This window comes from Schistocerca cancellata, chromosome 1 (genome assembly GCF_023864275.1).
Source record: "Schistocerca cancellata isolate TAMUIC-IGC-003103 chromosome 1, iqSchCanc2.1, whole genome shotgun sequence".
In the NCBI taxonomy this organism is placed as follows: domain Eukaryota; kingdom Metazoa; phylum Arthropoda; class Insecta; order Orthoptera; family Acrididae; genus Schistocerca; species Schistocerca cancellata.
Window position 1 is genome coordinate 243,976,586 of NC_064626.1, and position 22,851 is coordinate 243,999,436.

The window sequence follows — 22,851 nt, forward strand, 5'->3', positions numbered from 1 at the left end:
ATGCAAACGCTAAACACGAGAGTACAAAATATATTATTGCAGATAGTGTAAGCTCACTTGTAGATAAGCCAGTCCAACACACACTCCTGGGAGAGAGAGCGCACACGTCTGTAAAAGCTGACGTTGTCTTGTATGTTACTATCTTCTGCAGGCTTCATTGGTTGGTCTTTCATTAACTGACGTGTAATTATAACAAATCATACCAAGAAAAAAAAGTGTCTTTGCTGGATCTTCAATGTGCCTTTGTGCGACATACTTTCATAACACACGAGTCAAAATTCGAAAATTATTTAAGCATCAATATGACGTTTCCCGTCTTTTTCACAACAAATGCTACCTATACACAACAGGTTTTCCAGAGGTCATTTTGCTGCTGCTTTGAAACGGCATTTACAGTGTGTTCGGAAATTCCCGTTCCAAACATCTAGGGCTCGTAGAGGGAGTAAATACGTACTATATTGAATAGGAACCCGTGCCCGGAAACGTCATCCAAAGACGCTACAGACCTTAAAAGTTACAGGCGTCGGTTGATTCGGTGATGGTGTCAAAATTTCAACGATTATGGAGAGGAATAAACCTGTCAATTTCAGGTAAGGGTCACTGGTCCGGAAATGAACGAGTGGAAAGCCACAAGCGAAATCATTCTGGTACCTCTGAAACCGCAATACATGTACCGACACTGTTGATGCTAATATTGTAGGGTACGCAACTTTCAGAGTGGTAAGAAAAACATTTCTCGTAAACATGCACTCTAAAATGCATATCTGAGGAACTATGAGCACTTGTTCATCCTCGCTAGTGTGGCATACCTCTCCTCTATTGAACAAATGCGCATAGCTCTTGAAGTACGGACTTCAGAGACTGCATTTACTAGACACTTATTTCTTATTTTGTTCCGTACTACTACCTCTGGAAGCTGCATACCCTACAGTTCTAGTAACAACAGTACCGGTACATGTAATCCACAGTCAGAGGTATTAGAAAGGTTTTCGTTAATAACTTTCGACTCGTTCGTATCTGGTTCAGGGACTCTAATTTCAAATTGACCGAGCGAGGTGGCGCAGTGGTTATCACACTGGACTCGGATTCGTGAGGACGACCGTTCAACCCCGCGTCCGGTCATCCTGATTTAGGTTTTCCGTGATTTCCCTGTATCGCTTCAGGCACATGCCGGGATGGTTCCTTTGAAAGGGCACGACCGACTTCCTTCCTCATCCTTCCCCGATCCGATGAGACCGATGACCTCGCAGTTTGGTCTCCTCCCCCAAATCCACTCAACCCAATAATCTTATTTCAAATTGGTTCGTTTACCCTTCTCCATCACCCTTGAAATTTTGTAACACCATCACAGAATTACTCCGTATGTACATACATTTACAAGTGCCGATACCTATAAAATTGTTCAAATGGCTCTGAGCACTATGGGACTTAAATTCTGAGGTCATCAGTCCCCTAGAACTTAGAACTATTTAAACCTAACTAACCTAAGCACATTACACACAACCATGCCCGAGGCAGGATTCGAACCTGCGACCGTAGCGGTCTCGCGGTTCCAGACTGTAGCGCCTAGAACCGCTCGGCCACAACGGCCGGCGACACCTATAACTTTAAAGCTATGTAGCGTCGTTGGATGACGTTTCCGGACACTGATTACTATTCAGTATATTACGTACTCATTCCCCTCTACAAGTCACAGAAATTTGTAACAGAATTTCCGAACACCCTGTATTCATCGGACGTAAGTTATAATACAAAACCCACCAAAAATGGGCTGAACGTCTCCAGTCTGTGTACTGAAAGGAGAAGGCGTGTATTTTTCCCTCCCGTAGGTCTACGTCCAAATCTGACGTACAGAACCTCTGTCGTGCATCGTATTGCTCTGCACGCTCGGAAAGGTTCCACGACGTCCTTTTCCAACGGTGTGACGTCAGAAACTCGGCACCCTCAACATTGTCTTTCGGGTGCACGGTCCATGTGCTGACGACTTTAGTCCGTTACTGGGTACGGTCTTGGACCTGTGTACTATCTTTCGTTCGGCGGCAGTGTGGTCACTGAGCGACTGAGTTTAATGTACGTTATGAATGGTGAAAATGTGAAGAGCACCGGACCATCAGTCTAATTTCTCACGCAGCTAAAGTTTTGCTGAGAGTGTTGAATAGAAGGTTTTATGGCAAGCTGGATAGAGGGATTGCAGAGGAGCAGTTCGGATTTGGAAGAGGGGAAAGATACATGGAAAAGGGTAGAGAAATCTTTGCTGTTTTTATAGATGTAGAAAAGGCTTTTGACAGAGTTTAGTGGAACAAGCTGATGGATATCTTGAAGAGGAAAGGAGTAGATTGGAAAGAGAGACGACTGATACAGAATCTATATTTACACCAGAAGGTAAGGATAAGGATTGGAAATGAAATGTCAGAAGGAAGCAGCATTGGACGAGGTGTTAGACAAGGTTGTTGCCTTCCCCACTGTTGTTTAACGTATACCTTGAAGGGATTGTTGCGAAAAGCTTAGATGGGAAAAGAGGAATATGTATTGGTGGAAAGAGAATAGAATGTATAAGATTTGCTGATGACATGGTATTAGTGGCAGAAAGTGAGCGGACAGTGAATAACATGCTCAAAGATCTGAATGAAGCTTGTGTGGAATATGGGATGCAAATAAACACAGCAAAAACAAAGAGTATGGTCATCAGTACAAGACGCAGACTGTCCAATATTAAAAAAGGACAATCTACCATTAGCCAAGTAAGTGAATTTAAATATCTCGGAAGCACAATAACTGAAGACTTGAGATGTCACCAGGAGGTGAAAACTCGAATTGCCATAGCGAAGGAGGCATTCAACAGAAAGAGGAGACTCTTATGTGGCAAATTAGATAAAGGACGAAGGAAAAGGCTTGGCAAATGTTTTGTCTGGAGTGTGGCACTATATGGGGCAGAAACATGGACACTGAGACGAGAGGATGAAAAAAGGTTAGAAGCGTTTGAGATGTGGATATGGGGGAGAATGGAGAGAATAGGCTGGATGGAAAGAGTGAGTAATGAAAGAGTATTGGAAAGGGTTTGTGAGAGAAGATGTCTACTGAAAGTTGTAAGAGAAAGGAAAAAGAACTGGTTAGGACTGTTGTGGTTGGCAAGAGAGCCAACACCGTTTTACTAAAGGAGGCCGAAATGCACGCGTTTTAGCTCACGCAGGCTGGCGTGAGGTCTGGAACATGACAAGGAAATTAGAATTTACAAAAACGGACGTAGCTGGTGGAATACTTAACTTTAATCCATTAATGATGAACGTCGCTCTTGACGGTACATGATTCACAATATCAATAGTAACTGATAATGGCGCCTTGCTAGGTCGTAGCAAATGACGTAGCTGAAGGCTATGCTAAACTATCGTCTCGGCAAATGAGAACGTAAGTAGGCAGTGAACCATCGCTAGCAAAGTCGGCTGTACAACTGGGGCGAGTGCTAGGAAGTCTCTCTAGACCTGCCGTGTGGCGGCGCTCGGTCTGCAATCACTGACAGTGGCGAACGCGGGTCCGACGTATACTAACGGACCGCGGCCGATTTAAAGGCTACCACCTAGCAAGTGTGGTGTCTGGCGGTGACACCACAAGGACATACATTGAGAAGGGAGTGCTTGCTTGTAGATGCTTTGGAAGGATTGGTTTGTGGAAGAAGACTGAGAGGAAGAACGAGATACAAGATGATAGACGACATAAAGGGAAGAGGAAATTATGCAGACCTGAAGAGGATGGCAGAAGACCGGACAGCCTGGAGAACTACCATATGGAAACCTGCCTCTAGGCAGAACACTGATGATGATGAATGGTACTACGCTTCCTAGTGGCGCATCCAATGTTGCTGTCATTGTTGTCGAATAATCACCGTGCAGAGAGCGAAGCTGGGCGGTGTCGGTACTCACTGGTGCAGTATATCGAGGACCAGACGGGCGACGGAGGGTCTCCGGGGGCGGCGGGCCGCTGGTCGAAGCGCCTCCAGAAGTCCCTGGCGGAGGCGACCGGCATGGCTGACAGCTGGCGGACGACTGGCCGGCCACTCCCTCCACTTAGCGGTGTCACGCTCGCAGCGGGCGACGCTCACGCACCGACGCGCCACCAGCCACACACAGCCACTTGCTCGGTCAGCGCTTCCTACTTCTCCGCCCCCACTCCTCCTCCCCCCCCCCCGCCCAATCCCTCCCGCACCGCAGGCAGTGTCACTTATCTCCGGATTACTGCCCATACAAGCCAGCGGCGCCTGACCGCTGCCCTGAGATCTCCGCTTTGTCTCGCATTCCGAACAACGGTGCGGTCTCCGTGCTCTGTCTCCAATGCAAGCGCTTGCTACGTCTCCTACATCAGGGGTTCCTAACCTTTCCTAAATCGTCACCCCTGAGTGCCGTTAGACATTAGCTATCCCCCCCCCCCCCCCGTCTGCTGCTCCCCCTTCTCCCACATTATCACCAACTTTAGCACCTAACTGTGAAACCTACCCGTCTCCTCTATACCTCTTTTGTTATTACGCAATAACCGTCTCCTCTATATCTCTTTTATTAATGACAACCTTCCCTTTTACAATAACCTATGTACATCTACATCCATACTCCGCAAGCCACCTGACGGTGTGTGGCGGAGGGTATCCTGAGTACCTCTGTCGGTTCTCCCTTCTATTCCAGTCTCGTATTGTTAGTGGAAAGAAGGATTGTCGGTATGCTTCTGTGTGGGCTCCAACCTATCTTATTTTATCCTCATGGTCTCTTCGCGAGATAAACGTAAGAGGGAGCAATATACTGCTTGACTCTTCGGTGAAGTTATGTTCTCGAAACTTTGACAAAAGCCTGTACCGAGCTACTGAGCGTCTCTCCTGCAGAGTCTTCCACTGGAGATTATCTATCATCTCCGTAACGCTTTCGCGATTACTAAATGATCCTGTAACGAAGCGCACTGCTCTCCGTTGGATCTTCTCTATCTCTTCTATCAACCCTATCTGGTACGGGTCCCACACCGCTGAGCAGTATTCAAGCAGTGGGCGAACAAGCGTACTGTAACCTACTTCCTTTGTTTTCGGATTGCATTTCCTTAGGATTCTTCCAATGAATCTCAGTCTGGCATCCGCCTTACCGACGATCAACTTTATATGATCATTCCATTTTAAATCACTCCTAATGCGTACTCCCAGATAATTTATGGAATTAACAGCTTCCAGTTGCTGACCTGCTATTTTGTAGCTAAATGATAAGGGATCTATCTTTCTATGTATTCGCAGCACATTACACTTGTCTACATTGAGATTTAATTGCCATTCCCTGCACCATGCGTCAATTCGCTGCAGATCCTCCTGCATTTCAGTACAATTTTCCATTGTTACAACCTCTCGATACACCACAGTATCATCTGCAAAAAGCCTCAGTGAACTTCCGATGTCATCCACAAGGTCATTTATGTATATTGTGAATAGCAACGGTCCTATGACACTCCCCTGCGGCACACCTGAAATCACTCTTACTTCGGAAGACTTCTCTCCATTGAGAATGACATGCTGCGTTCTGTAACCTTCCCTTAGGATCTCTATCCCTTGCTTAATAATAACAAATGAAATCTTTCCTTTGAAATTTATTCTCTTTCTCAATCTTCGCATACAAATTTAATTGCTGCTTATTAAAAGTGATTTTCTGATTATTTCGACGAAACATAGAATGTGTCGTCGTCGTGGCCCTCAGTCGTTATCTGCAATAACCCAAAACTGTTCCTTGCCTTTTTTTACTGTTACTGGATCGCCATCTGACTGTTACATCGAACTGCGACATGAATATACTTACTCTGGTTTACTATACTCTATTAACTGCTGATGGGCTGTCATAATAAGTGGCTGTATTTGTTACCAAAGCTGACGTTATTCTTTAATAGCAAAGCTGACTTTATTCTTTAATTAATTTTGACTGAAGTTACGTAATTCATAGTTACACTTTTTCTTGACAACAATAAAATTTTTACAAAGTTTTATGTTGATGGTTTTTGGGATGGATTATAATCAGTAATGTAACATTGCTGGCAAAAATTAATTATATTCTGAAAACGCTTCAAATATTTACTGTTGGTAATGAAATGATTTTACCAACGGTCAAATGGGACTTACTTTTTACAATAATCTTACAACTAGCACCGCGCAAACACACCTTCAGTATTCTTGAGTTTCTCAAAGAAAATAATTCAATAATATTAGCTCCTCTGATGATAATAGTTAGTTGATGTCTCTGTACATCCGTTTATAATCTCTTGTAAATCATAGCTGGTGGCTGGCAGGTACACTACTCCTCTCAACCTCTGGCTTCAGACCTGCTACCAACTCGCTTCACATCTCGCTTACTACTGACTTCCTACGAACGCTAAAGTGCGGTCTCTCCTGCTAACAATGCTTTCTGGTGCAGACAATACCTGCTACCATCACAAAATGTATCAATGCGTGGTCTTTCCCGCTCTTTTCTTAAAATGTATCCATACGCGGTCTCTCCCGCCCTTTTTAAAATTATATCAATTGTCAGTCTCTCTTGTCAACAATACTTTGGTGCAGACATTCCCTGCTACCACCATTATTTCCAGCATGTCAAATATTAATTATTCCTACTTAATCCTATTAATAAAATATAAACATCTTTCATAAATTGTGAGTTGACAATAGACAATAGAAATATACACGTCTTACAACTGAACTGTAAAATGAAAGACTTTTCTTGGAACACTTTTATTTTTAAAACAATGAATGATATTTTGTTTGCATGTGTGTATGTGTGTGTGTGTGTGTGTGTGTGTGTGTGTGTGTGTGTGTGTGCTAGAATGAATGAGGAAGGACTTCGTGGCGTATCGCAAGTCTACCAACAACTCCTTCTCAAATAAGAAAGCTAACTATCCACAGTAAGGACGTGTGTGTGTGTGTGTGTGTGTGTGTGTGTGTGTGTGTGTGTGTGTGTGTGTTTTAGAATGAACGACGAAGGAATTCGTGGTGCATCGCAAGCGCTACCAACAATTCCTTCTCAGATAAGAAAGCTAACTATCTCCAGTGAGGGTAGACACTTGTTACGAAATCCCTGCATTAATCCTCTCCATGGTGGCACTTGCTAGACTTGGATACTGCAACTCCGTTTAAAATCCACCAAGTTAATTGTATGCGCTATACTTACTGTCCGTAAATCATTTGACTGCTGCACTCCTTACTTCTGAACTGGCAGAACTTTGAAAACTTCGGGCTGTTAATGATTTGTGTCCGTCCACAGCTGCTAATATAGTAGTAATAATAATAATATACTGTGTACACTCACGTGGAACTATTATAACAAAAAGTCCATATCCATTAACGCAAAATAGAGGCACTACAACACTGTCGTACTTCCGGAGGCACTGTATGCATCTGAAACAACACAAATAGGTGGGCAAACTAAAATCAAAGAAATAGAGAAACAAGAAAGGAAAATTCTCAGGAAAATCTTTGGCCCGATACAAGAGCAAGGAATCTGGAAGAAGAGACCAACATCAGAATTATATAAATACACAGACAAGATTACGGATACAATAAGGAAAAGAAGAATGCAGTTCTACGGACATATCCACAGGATGAATGAAAACAGAATTTCAAAGCGATTTCTTAAAGTAATCAACTCAGGCAGGGGAAAAACAAAATGGATAAAAGAAGTTGAAGAGGACCTCAGACAAGCACACATAGCAGTAAACGATGCAGAAAATAGAACTGAATTCAGGAACATCATCAAAAAACATAAATTTGATACCACAACACAGAAGAGACCTGGATGCAAATGGACAGCGGAGCGAACACATGAAGAAAACTTGGGCTCAGAAAAAACATAAACAATCATCATAAATGAATTCAAGTTCAAACGCTCTCTTTAAATAGGAATAATCGAAAATAATAATAATAATAATAATAATAATATACTGTGTACAGCACTGTAGCAGCCCTTATGTCATTACTGCTGTATCGTGCTGTCAGTTAATTCGTCTATCTGTTCCGAAGCGAAAAAGGACTACTGTCTACAACTCGGAGAATTCATTTTCTTTACATATTTAGCATTTGTGATGTATACGTCTCGCTTTTATCATCAGCTATGTACGGGACAAAGCATAACATGTGTGTGTAGTGGGTGGACTATGTGAGGAACCTTTAGCCTCCACCGCGTTAATAATACTAATTGAGAAAAAAATAATTATTGTTTACTTATACACTGAAGCGCCAAAGAAACTTGTATAGACATGCGTATTCAAATACATAGATACACTAGGTGATCAAAAGTATCCGGACACCTGGCTGAAAATGACTTACAAGTTCGTGGCGCCCTCCATCGGTAATGCTGGAATTCTATATGGTGTTGGCCCACCCTTAGCCTTGATGACAGCTTCCATTCTCGTAGGCATACGTTCAGTCAGGTGCTGGAATTTTTCTTGGGGAATGGCAGCCCATTCTTCACAGAGTGCTGCGCTGAGGAGAGGTATCAATGTCGGTCGGTGAGGCCTGGCACGAAGTCGGCGTTCAAAACATTCCAAAGGTGTTCTATAGGATTCAGGTCAGGACTCTGTGCAGGCCAGTCCATTACAGGGATGTTATTGTCGTGTAACCACTCCGCCACAGGCCGTGCATTATGAACAGGTGCTCGACCGTGTTGAAAGATGTAATCGCAATCCCCGAATTGCTCTTCAACAGTGGGAAGCAAGAAGGTGCTTAAAACATCAATGTAGGCCTGTGCTGTGATAGTGCCAGGCAAAACAACAGATACATTCAGTGGTATGTGCGGATACTGTCCTCAAAATGTGTCGCCACTACCGTAACCACTACCACCATCATCATCGATGTCAACGTCAAAACTTCCCTCCCTAGAAACCTTGACCTTGACGTTACGTTTTGTTGGCGGTATCTGTGAGTGCTGCCATTTCAATTGCATTGTGGAAAGTTTTGACGATTTATTCCCTTATGTCAAGCACGTGTCGACCTCAAACGTTCAACTAGCTGTATCTCTCCCAACAACAAGATTATATACCGATGCCTCTTCTGTAGTCTTTTTCTTCTTGTTTATCCCGGCTTCTTGAGATCTCTTGCGAAAAGACACGATACAACAAGTTCCATAGTGGTGTAGGACAATCAATGAAGTTACACAACAGTTAATAATTTAGCTTTTGAAACTGCCGGTTTATTGGCATTTATGGAAAGAAAAACACTGTCATACTCTAATGCGGTCAGCAAACGTCGTGCAATATTTTGTGTGTGTAATGGGACTTACTACGTCGCAAATCGTTCTAATGAATTAATTAAGCTGCTTTACAGTGCTGCTAGGCAACGTAATCAACAAGATGATACGTGTCTCAATTAAAACTGGACCTTGATATTTTGAATAAACTTTCGGTTCATTTTTTGTCAAAATCAGAACTTGTCTCAAACGTAATTTCCAACTTCGTGCATTAAATCCAAACGCATTTGAAACAGCTGTACGCGATTTACTGGACAGCTCGATCACGCACTGGCGTGTAACGTATTTCAAATCGAGCGCGCAGGTTTCAGTTTTCCGTAATGGGCTAAACGACTCTTTTGTAATAAGATGATGTGTCTATCTCACGTGAAGTTTAAATAGAACTGGATTTACTCTCCCTTAGGGTCAAGATCACACAATAAAATTCACCATATAGGTCAGCGAACTGCACGCGCGCACTTCCAGCACTCTTAAGTAATAACTCGTCTCCGAGTAAAAGCCGCACATAAATTCTCAGTTTTTTTAATGCATACAAAATTCAAAACATATTAAACAAATTATATTAAACAAATAAATCAGGGCATGTAATCACTAACTAAACATTTTCGATTCTGAATAAACTTCAAGAACTTGTATTTGATAAGCAATAAAATTTTATCGCCTGAGAGAAATTGTTAGTTTGCTAAACCGGATTCAGATTACAGTCAACTCGTGTCTGGACGATGATGTCACGAATCGACTCTTGGTTGGAATGAACGAAATACCTGTACTGAAAAATACTGTCCGTTGAGTAATTTACTGACTTTTATAACAAATATGGTACCCCTTGCATCGCTACAATTGGATATGTGTGATAGGAACTATCTAATATTTGACTATTGGTAGCTTGAAATATTTACCATTCCCTTTGAGGCACTTCATTCACTGAGAAGGACACGTTACCGATTTGACCTCACATTTTATGGAGAAAAAAGCATACTTGAAAGATATCGGCCTCAGCAGTCGATCACGTGCGAGAATTTGGGCCATAATTCTGATAGGACGCAGTTATGACCTTCGGAAAGTACAGCTTTTAAACTGTAGCGAGCAGTGGCTGTTGGTCACCCGCTCCGCACTGCTGAAGTCGCCAAATTCCCGAGTACGAAGTACTGTACAGCGCAGTGACAATCAGAGCTCTTTTATTCGCGGGAAATTGAAGGTGAGGAGAGGTGGACACAGCTGCCCAAACTAGTTTAAAGTCTTGTTCGAGAACACATTATGTTACGCGAAAAATAGTAAGTTGCATGCGTACATAATATGTCGACCTCACACGTATTTTTTAACAGTATTCTCGTCTGAAGCTGTGTATACCTCTCAAAATTAACGAAAGCAACTGAATAATCACTATGAAATAAAGTCAATGGTTTTCGATTTCATGCCAGTCAAGTTTATGTCGTTTTGTTTTTGTGGGAGGAGACCTGACAGCGAGGTCATCGGTCTCATCGGCTTATGGAAGGACGGGGAAGGAAGTCGGCCGTGCCCTTTCAAAGGAACCATCCCGGCATTTGCTTGGAGCGATTTAGGGAAATCATGGAAAACCTAAATCAGGATGGCCGGACTCGGGACTGAACTGTCGTTCTCGCGAATGCGAGTCCAGTGTGCTAACCACTGCGCCACCTCGCTCGGTCAATTTGAAATTAGAGTCCCTGAACCAGATACGAACGAGTCGAAAGTTATTAACGAAAACCGCTCAGTCACGTTTATGAATAACGCATTTGCTGTAATGTACTTCCGTTTAGCTGTACCAGCTTTAAAATCCAAAGAAAACAACGCACGACAGCTACGTTAATAATAGCGCTATGCTACTTCCTTCACGACATACTAATTCGTTCCATTAATTTACACCGCGTTTTTGAGTCGCAACGTAAAAATGTTCAAAACAAAGAGATCTCTGGCACCAGCTACAGGTTAAAAACCGCGCACTTTCATACACTGAATAAAGCATGTTAATAAAGTCAAAACAGTAATTCGAACATCTCTTATTCACTCCAATGTTCAGTACGTCACACTCAGACATTATGCGGTTTCAGTGGAGCTGTGCGAGTGACAAACAAACGCTGCGCCCGAAAGTTTAGAAACTGTGCTTTGAAATGTTCGTAGCTGCGTCATCATCTGAATCATCAGTCTTGTGACTGGTCTGATGACGCCCGCCGCGGATTCCTCTCCTGCGCTAACGTCTTCGTCTCAGAGTAGCATTTGCAACCTACATCCTTAATTATTTGCTGATTATATCCCAATCTCTGCCTTCCTCTACAGTTTTTACCTTTTACAGCTCCCCTAGTACCATGGAAGCTATTCCCTGATGTCTTACCAGATGTTCTGCCACTCTGTCTCTTCTTCTAGGCAGTGTTTTCCACACATTCCTTTCCTCGCCGTCTCTCCGGAGATCCTCCACGTTCCTGACCTTAGCAGTCCATCTGATTAGACCATATAATTATCAACATTCTTCTCTAACACCACATCTCAACTGCTTCTATGCTCTTCTATTCCACCCCCCCGTCGGAGGTTCGTCTCCTTCGGGCACGGGTGTGTGTTTTGTCCATAGCTTAAGTTAGTTTAAGTTAGATTAAATAGTGCATAAGGTTAAGCACAGGCGTACCCGTGGTCTAGGGCAGCCGGCACGGGAGCTCAGCGTGTTCGGTCAGAGGGTTAGCTGCCCTCTGTAATAAAAAACTGAGTTAATGGATCAACGACGACCTGAAACGGATGTCTAGCAACATCCGCCACGAGCAGATACAACGAACGACAACGAACAAAATGAGATTAAAAAAAGGCCCCTTAATAAAAAAAAATCAAAACGTCTTCGGTCCCGGGTTAATTTCGCGCCACTGGCTAACTTTTGATAAATAATCAGCATTGGCGGTCGAAGACTTCCGGCATAAGAAGTCAGCCTCGTTCTGCCAACGGCCTTGTCAAAGAGGGCGGAGGAGCGGATAGAGAGAGGTTCAGGGCACTCTCTTGTCCTAGAGGTGGGAAATTGCTCCTAAAGGCGGAAGAATCAGCAATGATCAACGACATGAGGATGCAGAAGGCAATGGAAACCATTGCATTAAAGACACGTAATGTGTATCCACAGGACATGTGGCCTGTAATTGAAGAAGTGTCATGATGATCTCTCCATTGACAAAAGATTCCGGAATAGTCCCCATTCGGATCTCCGGGAGGGGACTGCCAAGGGGGAGGTTACCATGAGAAAAAGACTGAATAATCAACGAAAGGATAACGTTCTACGAGTCGGGGCGTGGAATGTCAGAAGCTTGAATGTGGTAGGGAAACTAGAAAATCTGAAAAGGGAAATGCAAAGGCTCAATCTAGATATAGTAGGGGTCAGTGAAGTGAAGTGGAAGGAAGACAAGGATTTCTGGTCAGATGAGTATCGGGTAATATCAACAGCAGCAGAAAATGGTATAACAGGTGTAGGATTCGTTATGAATAGGAAGGTAGGGCAGAGGGTGTGTTACTGTGAACACTTCAGTGACCGGGTTGTTCTAATCAGAATCGACAGCAGACCAACAGCGACAACGATAGTTCAGATATACATGACGACGTCGCAAGCTGAAGATGAACAGATAGAGAAAGTGTATGAGGATATTGAAAGGGTAATGCAGTATGTAAAGGGCGACGAAAATCTAATAGTCATGGGCGACTGGAATGCAGTTCTAGGGGAAGGAGTAGAAGAAAAGGTTACTGGAGAATATGGGCTTGGGACAAGGAATGAAAGAGGAAAAACACTAATTGAGTTCTGTAACAAGTTTCAGCTAGTAATAGCGAATACCCTATTCAAGAATCACAAGAGGAGGAGGTATACTTGGAAAAGGCCGGGAGATACGGGAAGATTTCAATTAGATTACATCATGCTCAGACAGAGATTCCGAAATCAGATACTGGATTGTAAGGCGTACCCAGGAGCAGATATAGACTCAGATCACAATATAATAGTGATGAAGAGTAGGCTGAAGTTCAAGACATTAGTCAGGAAGAATCAATACGCAAAGACGTGGGATACGGAAGTACTAAGGAATGACGAGATACGTTTGAAGTTCTCTAACGCTATAGATACAGCAATAAGGAATAGCGCAGTAGGCAGTACAGTTGAAGAGGAATGGGCATCTCTAAAAAGGGCCATCACAGAAGTTGGGAAGGAAAGCATAGGTACAAAGAAGGTAGCTGCGAAGAAACCATAGGTAACAGAAGAAATACTTCAGTTGATTGATGAAAGGAGGAAGTACAAGCATGTTCTGGGAAAATCAGGAATACATAAATACAAGTCGCTGAGGAATGAAATAAATAGGAAGTGCAGGGAAGCTAAGACGAAATGGCTGCAGGAAAAATGTGAAGACATCGAAAAAGATATGATTGTCGGAAGGACAGACTCAGCATACAGGAAAGTCAAAACAACCTTTGGTGACATTAAAAGCAACGGTGGTAACATTAAGAGTGCAACGGGAATTCCACTGTTAAATGCGGAGGAGAGAGCAGATAGGTGGAAAGAATACATTGAAAGCCTCTATGAGGGTGAAGATTTGTCTGATGTGATAGAAGAAGAAACAGGGGTCGATTTAGAAGCGATAGGGGGTCCAGTATTAGAATCGGAATTTAAAAGAGCTTTGGAGGACTTACGGTCAAATAAGGCAGAAGGGATAGATAACATTCCATCAGAATTTCTAAAATCATTGGGGGAAGTGGCAACAAAACGACTATTCACGTTGGTGTGTAGAATATATGAGTCTGGCGATATAGCATCTGACATTCGGAAAAGCATCATCCACACAATTCCGAAGACGGCAAGAGCTGACAAGTGCGAGAATTATCGCACGATCAGCTTAATAGCTCATGCATCGAAGCTGCTTACAAGAATAATATACAGAAGAATGGAAAAGAAAATTGAGAATGCGCTAAGTGACGATCAGTTTGGCTTTAGGAAAAGTAAAGGGACGAGAGAGGCAATTCTGACGTTACGGCTAATAATGGAAGCAAGGCTAAAGAAAAATTAAGACACTTTCATAGGATTTGTCGACCTGGAAAAAGCGTTCGACAATATAAAATGGTGTAAGCTGTTCGAGATTCTGAAAAAAGTAGGGGTAAGCTATAGGGAGAGACGGGTCATATACAATATGTACAACAACCAAGAGGGAATAATAACAGTGGACGATCAAGAACGAAATGCTCGTATTAAGAAGGGTGTAAGACAAGGCTGTAGCCTTTCGCCCCTACTCTTCAATCTGTACATCGAGGAAGCAATGATGGAAATAAAAGAAAGGTTCAGGAGTGGAATTAAAATACAAGGTGAAAGGATATCAATGATACGATTCGCTGATGACATTGCTATCCTGAGTGAAAGTGAAGAAGAATTAAATGATCTGCTGAACGGAATGAACAGTCTAATGAGTACACAGTATGGTTTGAGAGTAAATCGGAGAAAGACGAAGGTAATGAGAAGTAGTAGAAATGAGAACAGCGAGAAACTTAACATCAGGATTGATGGTCACGAATGAAGTTAAGGAATTCTGCTACCTAGGTAGTAAAATAACCAATGACGGACGGAGCAAGGAGGACATCAAGAGCAGACTCGCTATGGCCAAAAAGGCATTTCTGGCCAAGAGAAGTCTACTAATATCAAATGCCGGCCTTAATTTGAGGAAGAAATTTCTGAGGATGTACGTCTGGAGTACAGAATTGTATGGTAGTGAAACATGGACTGTGGGAAAACCGGAACAGAAGAGAATCGAAGCATTTGAGATGTGGTGCTATAGACAAATGTTGAAAATTAGATGGACTGATAAGGTAAGGAATGAGGAGGTTCTACGCAGAATCGGAGAGGAACGGAATATGTGGAAAACACTGATAAGGAGAAGGGACAGGATGACAGGACATCTGCTAAGACACGAGGGAATGACTTCCATGGTACTAGAGGGAGCTGTAAAGGGCAAAAACTGTAGAGGAAGACAGAGATTGGAATACGTCAAGCAAATAATTGAGGACGTAGGTTGCAAGTGCTACTCTGAGATGAAGAGGTTAGCACAGGAAAGGAATTCGTGTCGGGCCGCATCAAACCAGTCAGTAGACTGATGACCAAAAACAAAACAAAAAAAAAACAAAAAAAAAGATGTTATGGACCGACAACCTCAGCAGTTTGGTCCCATAAGACCTTACCACAAATTTCATATTTTTTCTTTTGTTCCAGTTTCCCCACTGTCCATGTCTCACTGCCATATGATAATGTACTCCAAACATACATCCTCAGAAATTTCTTTCTCAAATTAAGGCCTGTGTCTGATATTAGTAAACTTCTCTTGCCAGGAATGCCCTTTTTGCCTGTGCTAGTCTGCTAGCACGCCATCCATGTTCCGCCCGTCAGGGGTTATTTTGCTGTGTAGATAGCAGAATTCCTTAACTTCATCCATTGGCAATGACCAATCCTGATGTTAAGTTTCTCGCTGTCCTCATTTCTCCTGTTTCTTATTGCTTTCGCCTTTCTTTGATTTAGTCCACATTCTGTTCTCATTATACTGTTCATTCCATTCAGCAAATCCTGTGATTCTTCTTCACATTGACTGAGAATAGGAATCTGATATCCTTTCGCTTTGCTTTTTAATTCCGCTCGTGAACTTTTGTTTATTTCCGTCATTGCGTCTTCAAATGTCCAATGTGTGTGAAATCTTTCTTGACTTAACTGCTACGCGTCATCAGTCCCTAAGCTTACACACCACTTAATCTAAATTATCCTAAGGACAAACACACACACCCATGCCCGAGGGAGGGCTCGAGCCTCCGCCGGAAGCAGCCGCAGAGTCCACGACTGCAGCGCCTTAGATTGCGTCTTTGATATATACACTACTGGCCATTAAAACTGCTGCACCAAGAAGAAATGGAGATGATAAACGGGTATTCATTGGTTAAATATATTATACTAGAACTGACGTGTGATTACATTTTCACGCAATTTGGGTGCGTAGATCCTGAGAAATCAGTACCCAGAACAACCACCTCTGGCCGTAATAACGGCCTGTATACGCCTGGGCATTGAGTCAAACAGAGCTTGGATGCCGTGTACAGGTACAGTTGCCCATGCAGCTTCAACACGATACCATAGTTCATCAAGAGTGGTGACTGGCGTATTGTGACGGGCCAGTTGCTCGGCCACCATTGACCAGACGTTTTCAATTGGTGAGAGAACTGGAGAATGTGTTGGTCAGGGCAGAAGTCGAACGTTTTCTGTATCCCGAAAGGCCCTTACAGGACCTGCAACATGCGGTTGTGCATTATCCTGCTGAAATGTAGGGTTTCGCAGGGATCGGATGAAGGGTAGAGCCACGGGTCGTAACACATTTGAAATGTAACTTCCACTGTTCGAAGTGCCGTCCTGTCTGTGATGCAACGTCAAGGGTAACCGCAACCATAGTCTACGAGCTGATAGTCCATGCTGCTGCAAACGTCGTCGAACTGTTCGTGCGGATCGTTGTTGTCTTGCAAACGTCCCCATCTGTTGACTCAGGGATCGAGACGTGGCTGCACGATCCGCTACAGCCATGCGGATAAGATGCCTGTCATCTCGGCTGCTAGTGATACGAGGCCGTTGGGATCCAGCACGGCGTTCCGTTTTACCCTCCTGAACCCACCGATTCCATATTCTGCTAACAGTCATAGGATCTCGACCAACGCGAGCAACAATGTCGCGATACGAAAAACCGCAATCGCGATAGGCTACAATCTGACCTTTATCAAAGTCAGAAACGTGATGGTAGGCATTTCTCCTCCTCACACGAGGCATCACAACAACGTTTCACCAGGCAACGCCGGTCAACTGCTGTTTGTGTATGAGAAATCAGTTGGAAACTTTCCTCTTGTCAGCACGGTGTAGGTGTCGCCACCGGCGCCAACCTTGTGTGAATGCTCTGTAAAGCTAATCATTTGCGTATCACAGCATCTTCTTCCTGTCGGTTAAATTTCGCGTCTGTAGCACGTCACCTTCATGATGTAGCAATTTTAATGGCCAGTAGTATAGATTGAATAGTAGGGGCGACAGACTACATCCCTGTTTTACACTCTTTTGAATCCAGACATTTCGTTCTTCGTCTGCGAAGTGTCATAAATGCGGCCCAAATTTTTGCGCGGAATTGATTGCTGTGGTCGATATCTTGCAAGTGTGATTTTTTTCCCTTAAAATATAAGGTCGAGTTTGCGATGTTTGCTTGTAGGTCTGTTATCCGTTATAGCGAAGGATGTCAGCAGCAACCTATCTCCATTTACCGAGATAATACTGTGTTTTCGTTGTGACACTAAGAGCTAGTCCCTTCGCACTAACAGTCACCCCCAGATGGCACTGTATAATCTGATGCAGTTTGGGGTCAAAGAGCGAGGCGACGATCGCATTAATGCCGCGGCAGTCAAAGAAGTCGTTATCAGTGTCACAAGGACGGCGTTCGACAGGCAGTAAATCACAGACAGAAGGAAAGTAAAAAAGAGCATCGCACGCGGTGACATATGGTACAGCTGTGTGTGTTTGACAGCTGACATAGCGACTCTTCGTGTTTGAGCTTCTGTAGCGCGATGTTTGCAAGCAAGATATACGATCGAAAACAATAATCGCTAGATAGTAGCTGGGAGAGCCTTACCGAGTAAACGAACAGCATCGACACCAAGGTTCAGGTGACGCTGTTTCTAACTAATCAAAAAGTAAATGAACGTTTGGAGGTAATCGCATCGCCTACATTTGTCTGCCGTAGGTGTTTAGAATTACCGCAAATCCGGGTAAAGCGCTAATTCAGCAAATATTGTCCTTATAGAGAGCGCCAACTTCGTCACTCACTAACAGCTGACGTATTCCATTTTTTAAAAATTATTGTTTTAGGATGCAAAACTGCTACGGTCGTAAGCGGCCATTCTGTGGCTTAATGAAGGGTAAAAAACCGAATTTCAAATCGCCAATAATGGGATCGAAACTCCCGAAGCAGGGAAACTAAAAACGAAAGGAAATACGAGAGAACTACTATTGAAGGGGGGTTGTTTTCCCCCAAAATGACCAATGTCATCTCACTGACACTGATAAACTCATGGACGCGATCGGCTGAGCGCGTGTCATCTGCTAAAAGGGAAAAAGAGATCAGGCGACAGCTGTAAACAGGCGCGTAGTGGATTAAAATAGGAGCACTGAAGTAAAAGGTGTCTCACCGTCCACGGTTGAGAGCAGTGTGGACAAAGTGGGGGAGGATCGCCACTAAAAGGACAGTGCCCTATCCGGAGTCTAGTTAAAATTACCTCCTCCCGACGACAAGGCCGGGAGGAAGAGGTCCAAGCTGGGCTGTTGTAAAAAGCTCCACATGCTAAACGCAATCCAAGGTGGTGGACAGAGTCTAGACGCCTAAGAATAGACGGCCGTGCAGAGGAATAAACTATGCTTCCATAGTCCAATTCCGAGCGCACTACGGCGCGATAGAGGCGGAGTAGGACCACTCGGTCCGCTACCCAGGAGGTACCATTTAGAACACAGAGGGTGTTGAGGGATCGCAGATATCGAGCTGAAAGACATGAAACGTGGGGAGACCAGCACAGTTTTCTGTCAAATATAAGTCCCATGAATTTGGTGATGTCTGCGAACGGAAGGTTGACAGGACATAGATGTAGGGAAGGCGAATAAAACTGAACGACGTCAAAAATTTCCACAGACGGCCTTGCTGGGAGAAAATCGGAAGCCGGTTTCGATGCTCCGCGAGTGGAGGTGATCGAGACATCCTTGAAGACGTCGTTCACGTAGGCTGGTCCGTTGAGAGTTGTAGTAGATTGTAAAATCGTCGACAAAGAGGGAGCCCGAGACATCGGGAAGGAGACAATCCATAATTGGATTTATGGCGACGGGAAACAGCAACACTTAGCATGGAACCCTGGGACACCCCGTTTTCTTGGGAGAAAGTACGGGAGAGAGTAGTATTCAACCGCACCTTAAATGTGCGCTCTGTCATAAATTCACGAATGAAAAAGGGGTAGCCGGCCTCGAAAGCCCCAAGGGAACAGTGTGCAGAGGATGGCTGTCTTCCAACAGGTATCGTATGCCCCCTACAGACAAAAAAATATAGCTACCGTTTGGCGTTTCCTGAGAAAATTGTTCATGATATAAGTGGGCTTTCGGAAACGTCATTGGGCAGGTGTTAAAAGGATTTGGGACTCTAGCCACCAGCCTAAACAGCAATTTATCATGCGCTCCGAAACCTTACATACGCTACTCGTGAGAGAGATTGGGTGATAACTGGAGGGGAAATGTTTATCCTTTCCAGGTTTCGGGACAGGAATGACGATAGCTTCCCGTCGTCGTCTGGGAAAGATACTGTCGGTCCAAATTCGATTATAAAGGCAAAGGAGGTAACGCAGACTACGGTATGATAAATGCAGCAACATTTGGACGTGGATACCTTCCGGTCCTGGGGCGGAAGTGCGAGAGGAAGAGAGTGCTTGTTGGAGTTCCCGTCTAGAAAAATCAGTATTATAGCTTTCGTGAGTTTGAGAGAAGAAAACAAGAGGTCGTTTCTTCGGGAGAAAGACTGGCGGGAAATTTGAAGAGCTCGAAATCTCAGCGAAGTGTTGACTCAATGAGGTAGAAATGGCGACATGGTCCACTAAGGTATCTTGCGCGACAGTTAGCCCAAAGATTTGGAAGAAACTAAACGGGCCGGACAACCATCCAATTCGACTCCAAACTACAGATGAAGGATTGAAGGCGTTAAAGGAGCTGATAAAGAAGTCCCTGTTTGCCTTCTGGGTGATGCGACGGCATCTCGCAAATAACTGCTTACAGTGGATACCGTTGGGCAATGTAGGACGGTGGCAGAAAACGCGAAGAGCACGTCTCCGCTCGCGTATTGTGTCACGGCACGCCTCGTTCCACCAAGGAACTGGGGCCGCCGGGCAAAGCGGAGGTACGAGGTATTGAACGTTCCGCGGCTGTAAGAATAACTTCCGTTACGTGAGTGACCTGATCGTCGATGCTAGGAAATTGACGGTCGTCAAAGGTTGATAGGGAGGAGAAATGTGTCCAATCAGCTTGGGAAAACTTCCAGCGTCTTGAGTGCATGGCAGTTGTGACTGTATTCGAAGGACACATGGAAAATGGTCTCTCGAATGTGTATCAGTAAGAGTGGTCCATTCAACGCCCTGAGCGAGCTGAACAGTACTGCCCGAAAGGTCCAAATGAGAGAAGGTTAACGTGGAGCAGACAAAAATGTAGATTCCCCAGTGTTGAGGCAAACAAGGTCCGCTTAGTGGAAGAGGTCCATCAATAGGGACAAGAATGCGGAGATCCCCAAAGCGGTGGGTGGGAGCTGACCAAGGAGATGAAGGAGATCGGCTGTTGCCATTGGTATGGACGATAGAAGGTATATGGTACAAAGAGAGAAGATGTATTCAGAATGGGAAAGACGTACAGCGACAGCTTGGAAGGAACTGTTTAAGGGGATTGGGTGATGATGGATAGTATCATGGAGAAGAATTATGTTCCCCATGTGCTGGGGTGCCATCAACAGAAGGGGGATCAAACCGGACTGATTGGAAGTGAGGTAATACAAAGCGATCATGGGGATGTAGCTTTGTTTCCTGAAGACAGAAAACGACTAGGGAGTAGGATCGTAAGAGGATCGACGATTCATCCGGATTGGAGCGAGTTCCGCGGATATTCCAATGGATAACTGAGATAGGGTTGACAGAAAAGGGAAAAATCTCACCACTGTTGCCGTCAGCTCAACGACCGCTGAGAGTCAGCGACAGGCAGCATGGAACGGCCAAAGGCAGAAGATCCCGATCCATGGATTCTTAGGGGGCAGCTCCTGCCGCCAGTGATAAGCTGGTTGATCGGCCTCCAGCGGTGCGTCTCGGCCACACGGAAGACGGCCGAGGGTGGCTACCGCTTGGTGACGCTGTAGAAGAGACACGCCGTGGCGGAGAAGGAGAGTAACTCCGTTTCTTATGAGCCTTCTTGGAAGCAGGACGTTGAGAGAGGAGTCGATAGTTGTGAGGTCTGGGTATGTAAAAAATCTTCGCGAGTAGGCTCTTTTTTGGATGTCCGGGCGTCCGATTTTGGGGCTCGTGATTTAGCAGGAGCCGATGAAGACCTTCTAACAACCCATGTTGGCTGTGAAATTACGGTCACGATTAGAAATCCTTGTTTATAGTTATTAGATTTAGCGTACAACCGCTAATATTAGGAACATAACGCACATCAACGCATGTCGGGAGTCAAGCTTCCATCATCTGAACTTCAAAAGCAGTCAGTGTCAAAGTATAAAAGCAAACAAAATTCTTCGGACATTAAGTCCTCGTCTTACTTTAAAAAAGACGGAACATGATACTCTGCTCCTCTTATCCATGTTACCGCACGCTCTCCAAATCGTTGGTTCCGTAAGGCGGTAAACGTCTGTCACAGCATTTGTCTCCCCGTGGACCACTAGTTCGTAAGCTACTCATAGCCGTACATATCTTTACGAACAAGTGGTGCACGGAGAGGCAGGTACTTTATGTTTTCGTAAAGAAATGACAGTTTCTCCGAAGAAGCTATTGTAGCGAGGCTAGTGTCTCACTAGCTGAGAGCTCCAGAGTTTGAATTCCGCACAGAATAAATTTTTCCGCCACGGACCGGCGACGATTGTAGTGAGACATTTCCCCTGCTTCCAAGAACAGGACACTGTTAAACGCTACAAGCGCCGCTGTGATACTGATTTCTTTCCTTTCTTTTAACGGATAAAAAGGGCTATTCTGTAACGACTCATCTACTATGCAAAATTTCGTTTGTCGTGCATAATAAAATATTTTGTTGCTGGGGTCCCCTGCTGCCTGCGCTACAGAAGCAACAAGATTCTAACGTATTCATCTCAAGATTTTAAACATGGCTGAAACAGCAACTGTTGAAATTCTTCATGGTAAATGATGACAGCCAAAACAGTTGCAGGATAAAGATTTATTAAAATTCTTGACCAAGGTTTCAGTATATATAAATATACCTTCATCAGGAGTGAAATATCTAAAATTACATCCTGCAATGGAGATTAATAAAACAATGGTGCCAAAGGCGTCGTCAGTAGTTACGACGTCATCTCCATTTATACAACATGATTATGGACACAGGGCCAATGCGAACACAGTTTAGCATCAGTACTTCGCCTAATCTCCATTGCAGTATGTAATTTTAGATATTTCACTTCTGATGAAGGTATATTTATATATACAGAAACCTTTGTCAAGATTTTTAATAAATCTTTATCCTGCAACTGTTTTGGGTGTCGTCATTTACCGTGAATAACGTATTCATGTCTAAGTTGATCAGAACTACTCAATTTACTGAGTGCTAGCTCCAGGTCAGGTAAAAGATTGCGCAGTGGTCTGACTGAGGTCGCACAAACGAAGGATAAAAGTTAATTTTTTTTTATCTGATTAACGCGTTCTTTTACATGTACGTGTTGGACCACTGAATTACGATTGTTGTTGCAGATACAAAACAGATATTTTAAATATTGCATCGTTTCTCTGACAGCGATTGCTGTCTGAAAATTAGTACAGTTTCTTTAAGAAATGATAAATGAATTTC

General features: G+C 43.9%; 1 protein-coding gene across 2 annotated transcripts in view; it reads right to left on the reverse strand.

Moving 5' to 3' along the window:
• Positions 1-22,851, reverse strand: part of LOC126158474 (uncharacterized) — a 351,849-nt gene that overhangs the window by 196,480 nt on the left and 132,518 nt on the right. Inside the window, exon 1 of one of the 2 annotated variants that reach the window (XM_049916448.1) lies at positions 3,918-4,101. The exons of the other annotated variant lie outside the window; for it this stretch is intronic. Within the exon in view, the coding sequence (XP_049772405.1) occupies positions 3,918-4,020 (103 nt within the window). The 5' untranslated portion in view covers positions 4,021-4,101. Of the gene's footprint in view, positions 1-3,917; positions 4,102-22,851 lie in introns of those variants that run through there. 2 annotated transcript variants of the gene reach the window in all.